At 45.0% G+C, this 10,680-nt stretch overlaps 1 protein-coding gene across 1 annotated transcript in view; it reads right to left on the bottom strand.

The window, feature by feature from the left end:
* Window positions 1-2,011: 2,011 nt before the first annotated feature.
* LOC107117485 (astrotactin-2-like) overlaps window positions 2,012-10,680 on the bottom strand; it is a 490,835-nt gene continuing 482,166 nt past the window's right edge. Inside the window, exons 18-20 of the mRNA XM_015419611.1 lie at window positions 6,737-6,870; window positions 5,447-5,595; window positions 2,012-2,067 (exon numbers count right to left, since the gene is read on the bottom strand). Of these exons, the coding sequence (XP_015275097.1) occupies window positions 2,012-2,067; window positions 5,447-5,595; window positions 6,737-6,870 (339 nt within the window). The remainder of the gene's footprint in view (window positions 2,068-5,446; window positions 5,596-6,736; window positions 6,871-10,680) is intronic.

Raw genomic sequence — 10,680 nt, 5'->3', positions numbered from 1 at the left:
TCTGCACCATTTTTTGCACTATTTATCCCCCCAAAGTGTTAATTTTTAATGTCAGTATTACTATAGAATGTTATTTTGGGTGGAGAAAAGATTATCACCACTTCATCCTGAGCAAGAAACAAGAAACAAAACTCCAGGTTTCAAATCAAAACAGAGCGGCCACTAAATTCGGTAATCCATACAGATAGATGAACACCTTGTGATCTCCCCTACTAAATGTAGGTCACCTATGGTCCAGCACCTACCAGTTTATTCTTGTAACTGCATTCCCCTTGAGCCAACTGAGAATCTTAACAATGAGGCCCTGGGAGCCGTTTGGACAAATCTCCCGCACAGGTTTTAATGGCAGCCAACAGTGGGAGGAGTTTAACCCTTTTGCTTTGCACAGTTTTACTGTCATTAATTCCTCCCTCTCCCAAGCTGTTATTTTCTCTACAGGGGGAAAAGATAAGTATACAACATCCTTCCTTCGCAGGGCAAACGTCAGGTTTAAGCGAATGACCACGTTTGTGAAAATGGCATGGGATGAAAGGGTTAACCCTCTTCCCCTAAGGTTCCTGAACCAAATCTTCCCTCTTGTAATTATCATTTTAAAATCGAACAAACAAAAAACTGCAGGGGGATCTATTCATGGATTCCCTCCATCTCTCAGCTATTTGATGTCTGTATATCTTAACTTCCTCCAAATGGTGGTATCGATGACCTGAAAAGCATTTGCTCCACTCATGGGATCACTGCTGGGAAGTGGTACCAACCAACAGTGGTTCTGCAAACTTGCACATTACTTCCTCCAAGCAGTTACATCCACAGGGACATTCCAAAGGGAGCATCTGGGATATAGGAATTCAGTCCTGCTCCATTCAGTTAAAAACATCAACTTAAAACCTTTGTGGTCATCTTCCACTTAGTTCTGGATATTTTGACACATCCAGGTGGGGGTGGTTTTCTACCTATGAGTTTCTGGAGCTCTTGCTATGTCACATCGCATGTTCAGAAGGTGCCACATCCCACTTCCACATGGAGAGGAGGTCTCACTGAAGGTGAAGCCTCCTTGACATGCAGCATCACATCACAGGAAGTGGCATTACACTGGGCCAGACCACTGGTATATAAATGTCAGTACTGCCTTCTGTGACAGGCAGCAGATCTCTACTCTAGGGCCTCAGGCAGAGGTCTTCTACACCATCTACTACTTGACCGCCCTGACCTGGATGGCCCAGGCTATCCCGATCTCATCAGATTGAGGAAGCTAAGCAGAATTGTCCCTGGTTAGTACTTGGATGGGAGCCTACCAAAGAAGTTCTACGCTGGTACACAGAGTCAGGCAATGGCAAGCCACCTCTGAACATCTCTTGCTTGAAAAACCTATGGGGTCACCATATATCGGCTATGACCTGATGGAACTTTCCGCCATCACTACTCAACCCTTTTAAATGGAGATGCTAGAAATGAAACCTGAAACCTTCTGTATGGGAAGCAGATGTTCTACCACTGAGTCACAGTGGGTGTCATGTATCTGAGAATTCACATTTCTCTCAGACGGCTCTCAAGAGAAGCACGTCTTATCTCTTTGGGTTTATTTGGTTAATATATTTATATGATGCTCTCTCTAGAACATGTTTGAGGCAGTTTTCACATTAGAAAAGAGAGAGAGAGAGAATGTAAATCAGTAAGGGCAGCATAACAACATCAGAAGAATAAAACAGCAATGAAGTTAAACTAAAAAAGAAACAAAAAATTCAGAATAAAAAAAATAAGCAGCTTAAAATAGTAGCAATCGGAAAACAAAAGGCTCAGTTACTTACAAGTGCAGATCTGAAACTCTTTTAAATTAAGGAAAAAAGTTAATATACTGGGTAATGCTGCCCTCTAGGTGCCTTGGAAGGAACCTGCTAACCCCTAAATAAGGGTTGTTCTGGGCATACCTCGAGGAACTCAATCGGTCCACAAGCACCTTGGCAAAATTCCCCCTGGAGCCAGGTCTGTTCTCTTAGATGAGACAGAGACTGGTCTAGTGGCACGTACAGCGTTGGATCTCCACAGCTGGCAGCACGCAGTTGCAGAAAGCTGTGGGAGGCCCACAGATGCCAAAGGAATGGAGTAAGGCACCCACACAAACGAAAGGACTGCCATATTGGGTGAGATCGATAGCCTATCTAGTCCTTCCACGTCAAATGGATGCTTCGGAAGAAGAGGGCCCAAAGGGGGAAAGGACAATAAAGGAACGAATCACCCGTCCTCACAGCTCAGTTATAGCTCCCACCCCACACACACATACAGTCTGAGTAGTGCTCAAAAAGGACTCTGTGTACTTTGCCATCTTGGGTAACAGCTGCACCTATTTCTAAAGACGGCATTGAAACTCTGCCAAATGCCCTGCCCTTGATCTTTTAAGCACTGACTAGAAGCTGCCACCAGTCACCTCTGCAGGTGCTGAGAGGCACTCCGCTTTCCTTCCGTTTCATATAGAATACAGAAGATCCATGACCCATTGTGATAATCAGAAAGTACATAATTCAGATAGTGGTTCTGCAGCTCCAGCAGCAGCCCCATCTACCTTTTTAGAAACCTTCCTCCTTTAGTGTTTCTGGGGCTCTCTGTTTCAGCATTTGGAACTAGGATGTGAATGGGAGTCTGCCTAGAAACCAACAAAGAGATACCCCTTCCCCAGCAAAATTATTTTATCTATCTGAAGCTCTCCAGGTCCTGCCAAATGTGTTATCAGCACCAGCTACCCTTCCATCAATGACAAACTCCAATGTGTCTACTGATCAGGAGACAAAAAATATGCAAACAAGAAGTACACAAACTGAGTTCTTTTTCAACAGGTAAAGGAGCTCCCACTTTGTCTAGGAGACCAATAGCAACCACTAGGGAAGAAAATGGGAATTGGCTGTCTCCAGTGAAGAACATGTCATTCTGAAAACCCAGCAAGCAAGACCATTTGCAGGCTTTGGCCAACAATTCTGCTCAGCACTTTAATTTTTTTTGGGTATTTTTTGCATTTTTGTGTGTGCGTGCGTGCGTGTGTCTGCTCATGGCTGGAAGTCATGGCAACCTCTGGTGACTCCTACTGGGGCACAGAGGACATTCAGAGAAGTGGCTTGATAGCCTGCCTCTGGCCTCTCAGCCCTGGTATTCTCTGGAGGTCTCTCATCCAAATACTTGCCAGGGTTGGTACTCCTTAGTGTTAGAGAATGAAGTGGATATTTGCTTTATGAATTATATTTATTGCTACACACAATGGACTGTGCACACACACACAGGCTCAAAGAACTGTACACTTTAAGTCACCTGTTGTGATGCAACACATAGAAGGTGCCTACACAAGACTTACACGTGAATAAGGTTTCAGCTACACCATTACCAGCCTGGTGAAAGAAGCACACACCTCCATTATTATGAGCAATGAGAAACAACAGCTCTGAGCAGAGAAAGCCCCCATTGCTGAACTGTTTGTGGTCACGGTAGCTCAAGTGGTTAAGACGCTGAACTGCAGGCTGTGGAAGGTCAGTAGTTCAGCAGTTCAAGACCCGAGTTGCCGCATGACGGAGTGAGCTCCCATCTCTAGTTCCAGCTCCTGCCAACCTAGCAGTTCGAAAGCAAGAAATTGCAAGTAGACAAATAGGTACCACTTCGGTGGGAAGGAAACAGCGTTCCGTGCACCTTGGTGTTTAGTCATGCCGGCCACATGACCCCATGGAAATGTCTTCGGACAACGCTGGCTCTTCAGCTTGGAAATGGAGATGAGCACCGCAACCCTAGAGTCGGACTCGACTGGCTTTTGAGCAAGGGAACCTTTACCTTTACCACCCATCAACTGCTTTGTTCCTGCTTTGGTATTTCCTGCCAAATGGACATTTGGTTCACAATGAGAATGGTCAGCTTCATCAGCAATACAGATGCCATCCCTTGAGCAAGGTTTTAGGTTTCAATATTGGCCACCCCTCTTAGGTGACCACCCCTCCCTCCATGGAACCAATAGGATTGTTTTTGGGACGGACTAACAGGTAGGTGGGCCAAGAGGTTGGAACAGTTACCACCCATCTCTTGAACCCACTAGAAAAGGAGAGAACCAGTCACCTGGTCCCTCCTACTTGATCAACTAGCATCTCCCCTGCAACAACCCCTGTCTGTTTTTAACTCCTCTTAAGTCCCCTTTGCTATCCCCAACCCTTGCCTCTACTGCCCACGCGTTCCGGCTGGTTTTGGTTGTGTGTGAATTCCTTAATTTTCTATTTCTTCCCCTCTATTCTTCATTGGGACCACCAAGCTGCAAGACAGATAAGTATCACCCGTCATCACCCCCACCTGCTAATGCAACCGTGCTTATTTTAATACTGTAATTCTGAGGAACTTGATTGAATGTGTGAGTGCATCAGTATTGTTTGTATGAGATTTATTCTTTAAGTAAAAGACATCTATTTTAACAACAACAGCCTCGTTATCCTTCTCTGGTAACCCATGTGGGAACAAGACCTTGGTATAAACTGGCAAGAACCCATTTATAAATTGCCAATTGCTGTAAATAAAGCAATTCGGCTAACATTAGCATCTGAGAGCTGACGGGATGGGGCTTGCTCAGCACCTTTTGAAGTTTGTCCCTTTGTCCATCTGTGAGCTGGCTTTGCCATCCTTTCAGATTGCCTGGGAACCCCAAGCACATCTCTACAAGCTCAAGGGAATGATAGACACTTATTAGTACTGTTATAGAAACCACACAAAAAAAAGACTGACTGTTACAGGAAAACAACATTGCATATTTGCTTCATGCACTCTGTCTGAAACTCTGATGCCTCTTACTGTGTCTTGTCTGAATGACCCAACATTGTGGAGGTATTGTTAAAAATATGAACTGATACCCAAAACCAGATAAACCAGAAGAGCTTTGTGTTATTCTAAATGATAACACTACTAACTGGAGTCACTCCTCTCTAATGAGAATGTCCCCTAAACAAACACACACACACACACACACACACACACACAGGGAGAGAGAGGGAGAGAACCCAGCTGCAGTGCCCACTTTGTTGATAAGAGACATGACCCTATGAAACTGACATACAGAAAATCAGACCACTGGTCCATCTAGCTCAGTACTGTTCAGACAGATAAAGGTCTTTCCCAACATCTGCTACCTGAGACCCATCAAACTGGAGATGTCAGACACGGATCCTTGGATCTTCTGCACACAGACAAAAATATTGTTTCAGAGGGCACCCATGTTGGTCTTCAGTAGAATGCTTAGATATGAGTCCAGTAGCAACTTAGAGACCAACAAGATTTTCAGGGTATAAGCTTTTGAGAGTCAACATTCCCTTTGTCAGACTGCCTGGGAACCCCGCGCATGTCTCTCCAAGCAAAAATATGTCATTCTACCATTGAATCAGAGCTCAATATTCCTTCACTGTGCACTTTAAACCATGTGCTCTGATCCCCCACTGACCTGTGTAGAGATCGGTGTTGGTGTACTCATCAACCTTCTTATGATGGAGGATGTAGTCTGAGACTTTGGTTCCAATGGCAGGCTGAACATCCAACCACTCCAAAGAGACGACAGTACTAGAAGGTTCCACGTTTGGGGACAGTCGCAATCTGGGCCAAACAAAAGTGGGGAGGGGAAGACAGAAACCCTGAAAAGCCAGCTTGCATCTTTTTGCACAGCTGCCTGGAAAAAGGAAATACTGGTGCATGTTGATTTGCACAGCACATCCCTATGCCCATGGTGACAAACCTGCCTGCAAGAACACATCCACACATCTATGCAGTCTCAGATGCTGCCACTTTGCAAAGCCTCCCAAATTTCTCACATGATTTGCAATGCTGACCTCTGGCATACATCAGCACACAGCTGAAGGAGACTAGACAGTGGGAATCTGTGATGAGATCTCCAGTTTCAACAAATGGCAGCTGAGGAGATGTACATCTGGATTGTAATTGTGGTGCTGCATAAGGACTCCCTTCCTATCACAAGCAGCACCTGGGGAAGGGGGAAGGATTTACATTGTGAAAAGTGCATGGAGACAAGGCCCTCATGCTCTCTATCGTGGTCATGATCCACTCCCTCTCCCACCATGGCATAAGACAGGGGATCAGAACACCAACGTCTGGTCCGGCATTGCGCAGAGTTAATCTCTGAAGTTCACCTCTCTACGAACTGGGCTAGATGTTTTCTTGCATCCACATTTTGCATCAACACACAATGAGTTCTGTTGGATCAGACCAGTGGTCCATCTCGTCTGGCATCATCACACAATGCCCAAGCAGTTACCATGGAGAGTTAACAACAATGCACAGAGGTCGAGGCCTTCCCACAATCTTGCCTCCTGGCACTGGTATTCAGAGTTTTACTAACTTTGAATGTGGAGGTTCCTTCTGGTCACCTATCCTCCATGACATCGTCTAACCCACTTTTAATGCCAGATATGCCTGTGGCCATCAGAACACCCTCTGCCAGTGAATTCCACATTTTAGTCACTCATTGTGTAAAGAAGTATGTCCTTTTGCTCATCCTGAATCTACTGTACATCAGCTTCATTGGATGCTTACACCATCCATAGAGTTTTTGCCAATGAGTACTTTTTTTCGGGAGCCTGAAAGGTTGATTTACCAACCTTTGGGCAGCAGCTTGGGGATGAAAGGAGGGAGGGGGCCTTGGGCAGAAGCGAGGGAGAAGCGTCTCCACTAGCCACTCTGGGATGGCACACACAGAGGATGTTTGAGAAGAAGGGCTTACACAGGCTGGTGGAGGGGGCTGCAGTTGGGGAGGCCGTTCTCATCGAAGGCGTTCAAGTCGCATCGGCACCAGTCCTCGATCACATCTCCTTTCCCTGAGCACCAGTACGAGCTCATCAGAGCCCCCTTGAAAGCCTGAAAAGCAGTGAGAAAGGAAGAATACAGTAAGGGTGGCAAGAGCAACAAGAACGGGCTGCTGTTCTTTGATGGAGCTATTCTGCAGCATCAGTTCCATCTTGAGAGAATGGATACCTAGAACTCCAAGGAGCTCGTCAAAACTAGTGGACCAGCATCCCACAGTCTTGCTCTATTGCATGGATTAAGGCTGTACCTGATTTAAAACTGGTTCCATTATTGATTTTCATGCTGCACATACCAACCTTTCATTTCCTTTTATCCAGTAAAAGCTCTATGATACATCTTAAGTACTGCATGGCTGTTGTTAATCACTTATCACCCAATAGACAAAAGGAGTTTTTAAAAAATTGCAACTGCTAGAGTACTTTTTGGTTCCCTGTCAGCAATTAAAAAGGTAACTAGGTAATCAAAATATACGTCAGAATGAGCTTACAAACACAGTGAAATATAATGCCTCCTGAGATTAGCATACAAAGGATATTCCAGAAGGGTATGTGGTATTGTACTGATCTTACCTAAGGGACAGGGGCAGATTCATTCTGAATAAGGTAACCACATGAACCTACCCTTTGTAACTTCATAGGAGTGAGCATTGAACACCCTTAACAGGCTTTGGGAAGACAACAAACAGGTGTAGGAGGGAAGAGATTTTGGAGTTGGACCACCAAAAAACTGGTATGAACAAGTACAGCATGACCTAAAGGCAGAGTTTTGGTGATTAATTGATTTTACACAATTTCTCACCAAAGCAAATGCTGCATGAACACCCAGGGCCTGGATACTGTTTAGGTTAACACTGAGAGCCAACAGTTTCTCAAAAACAGTCTTAAACCACATTGACCTATAAGAGTCTTCTTTCAGGAGCACTAGGTAGCCCTTGCTGCTCAAGTGTGACTTGATGAATAGTGTAAATGCTTGTAACCAAGCCCTTCCCTCAAGGGAACGTTGGCCCAGTTCTGAACAGAGAGCCACATCAGCCACACAGTGAGGAATGTTTAATAATTTTTGCAGGAAATATAAAAGAAGATGGTCAACATTTTCATTTACCGAGATAATCTTTATGGCTACTCCGTAAAGGATAAGAGGAATTACTTTTAGGTTAAAGACTGGAACAGTACCAGGAACATAATCCCCACCTCCATTTCGTGTGTGTGTGTGTGTTAATATATGGTCAGCAAAGGTTTCTGCTTTTCTCCTTATCACTGACTGATGTGGCTCCCATTTTAGATTATATGTGAAAAGGATACCCAGATAGGAAAACTCCTTCACTTGCTGGATTTCTTCCCCATTCAGAGTCCATCTAAACCCAGAAGGATTCCAATTGGTGGAGAAAACAACTACTTTAGTTTTCTGGTAGTTTATTTTCAGGCCTGCACATACCAACCTCTATCAAGCACCAGAGGTTGCTTCCAAACAAACATAATATTTCTCTTTTTGTGTTTATTACAATATTTGCATCCCACCCTTCAACAGATACAATGACAAGGCAGCTATGAATCCTAAAAACTACAATACAGTCATTTAAAAAGGTCATCAGAACAAAGTGAAAACAGGAGCCAACACAGTCAGGAAGAACAATGATTGACAACAAGAAGGTTGTAACTCTGCTTCAGATTGCATGGTCAATGACTGCTACAAATGTTTTGGAAGACCACCAACATCACTACATGACAAAAAGCCAGCAGTGATGGAACAAGACAGACATCCCTAGGAAGGCCATGAGCTTGGTACCGCTCGAGTAGGTGAGGCTGTACAGCCACCCACAATGCCTCAGACAGTGGGAGACCATAGAACAACGCCTTTGAGGGAGACCTTAATGTGTGGGTAGGTGCTTACAGTGGAGGAAAGGTGACATGGTATAGGCCCAGTCTTGATAGAACTCTGAAGCTAAGCAGGGTTGGTACTTGGACGGGGAACCACCAAGAAAGACTCTGAAGAGGAAGGCAATGGCAAACCACCTCTGCTTCTCACTTGCCTTGAAAGTTGGTTGCAACTTGACAGCATTTGGATACATATGGCCCGGGGGGGGGGGGGGGAATACCCTGAACCCAGTAACACTTTCAATCCACACAGTAGAAAGACAATAGAATACAGTTCTGTGATCAGCCTGACCTTAAAATTGATTTTCAGCTGCTTACAGTTTTCTAACAGCTTCCACACCTTCCCTAAACAGCTTCCTGGCTTTAATTCTTTAAACTGGAGGTTAACTTAAATCTATGCTTTCTAAGAAGATCTGCACGGGGACTGGCTTCAGCATTCTGGCAGAGGTAACAAACTTATAATTGACTTTTGGACTAGGCAGTCTGGACTGCTTGAGGCAGAGGACGTTTGGTTACAACAGACTTTGCCCAAACCTATCTGAGTAATGACACTGTGCAGCATAGGGGGCAAAGGCTTTAGGAGCCCCCTCTTCTGAAAACATCATTTGGTTCCCCATCAATCACCAGCGATGGATTCATAATTCTGAAAGGACTCCTGAAATTTTAAAGAGTAGAATAAAGCAAGATGGGAAAGGGGGGGGGGGGGGGGGGGGGGGAAGACCACACTTTCTTTAAGAAAACCTCCAAAGCATCTGTTTAAGGTGAAATTATGGCCTCTTGGCATTCTAGAAATTTGCAGGAGAGACTCGTGTCTCAATAAAGACTTCAAGTCTTAAGTCTCCCAACTGCATGTCTACTTCTTTAAGGGGTCCATCCCATGCTGCTCAGCCAGGCGTGTGCTGGTACTTCCCTGGTGAAACTTAAGATTCCCAGGCATGTGGGGGCTGATTCAGATCAGGACTGCGGCACTTGGGGATCTGTAGTTCTGTTTTCCTGACTAGAAATGGCCCCAGGGACTCACTGTTTAGCCTGTTGGGTGTATCCCATCAGTACATGTGCAGTACCACATCAGACTGAAGCAGGGGGGTCAGCAGGACTGAACAGTCCTCCAGACAATCTCCCCACCCCCAGGGAAATACAAGCAAACTCCCCCCATGGAGAAAATCTGCACTTCAGGGAGAATACTAGTGTGCTATAGGAGCATTAAATCATTGGAGCGTCACCTACAGCCCAATGAAGGCTTACCTCCTCACCGAACTTCAAACTAGACATGATGCTAGGAAATCCATGACAGGTCCTCTTATTAATTTTTTTTAATGGTAAACAGATTGGATGGGGGGGGGATTGGACCAAAGTTGTCATGGAGGGTGAGGAAAATGAACCTGAAATAGCCACCTGAAATGGGCAATGCTATAGGAAATATAGGCCTTTTAGGCCTACTTACAATTTGGGATGCCAGCCTCCAGGTGGGACCTGGAGATTCCCTGGAGTTACAGCTCATCTCTAGACTACAGAGATCAGTTTGCCTAGGGAGGGGGGGGGGGGGGGGGGGACTGGGAAGCAAGTTTCTAATTCCATCTCCTTTGGCAGACTTGATATCAGACCAGTGACCAAAAAATTGACATTGCCAGCTCCTTTGCCTTTTATTTTGTCTTATACTTTGCACCAGACAGATTCAAATTATCCCCTCCCCACAGACTTAGTCAGGGAACCTTTAAAAAACCCCAAAAAACACTGTTAACACAGTTTGAGTGTATGCACTCGCGGTGGATTGTATTAATAACAGAATTAGTATCTCAGAAATTGGCAGCTCTCTTTTCCAGCTCAGATCTCACAAGCCCTCCCACAAACAAACAGAAGCCAGTTTCCTGGGATAATTGGTTCCCTTCACTCACTTGAACTGTGAGATTGCCAGCCTTTTGACTAGCCACTCGCATTCTCTCTGTGGCAGTTGGGACTGATACGCTCTGAGTCTGGCTAACCACCT

Source organism: Gekko japonicus, unplaced genomic scaffold (genome assembly GCF_001447785.1).
Source record: "Gekko japonicus isolate JY-2015 unplaced genomic scaffold, Gekko_japonicus_V1.1 scaffold1142, whole genome shotgun sequence".
In the NCBI taxonomy this organism is placed as follows: domain Eukaryota; kingdom Metazoa; phylum Chordata; class Lepidosauria; order Squamata; family Gekkonidae; genus Gekko; species Gekko japonicus.
Note: the sequence above shows the minus strand (reverse complement) of the source record. Positions and strands in the feature narration are given on the sequence as shown.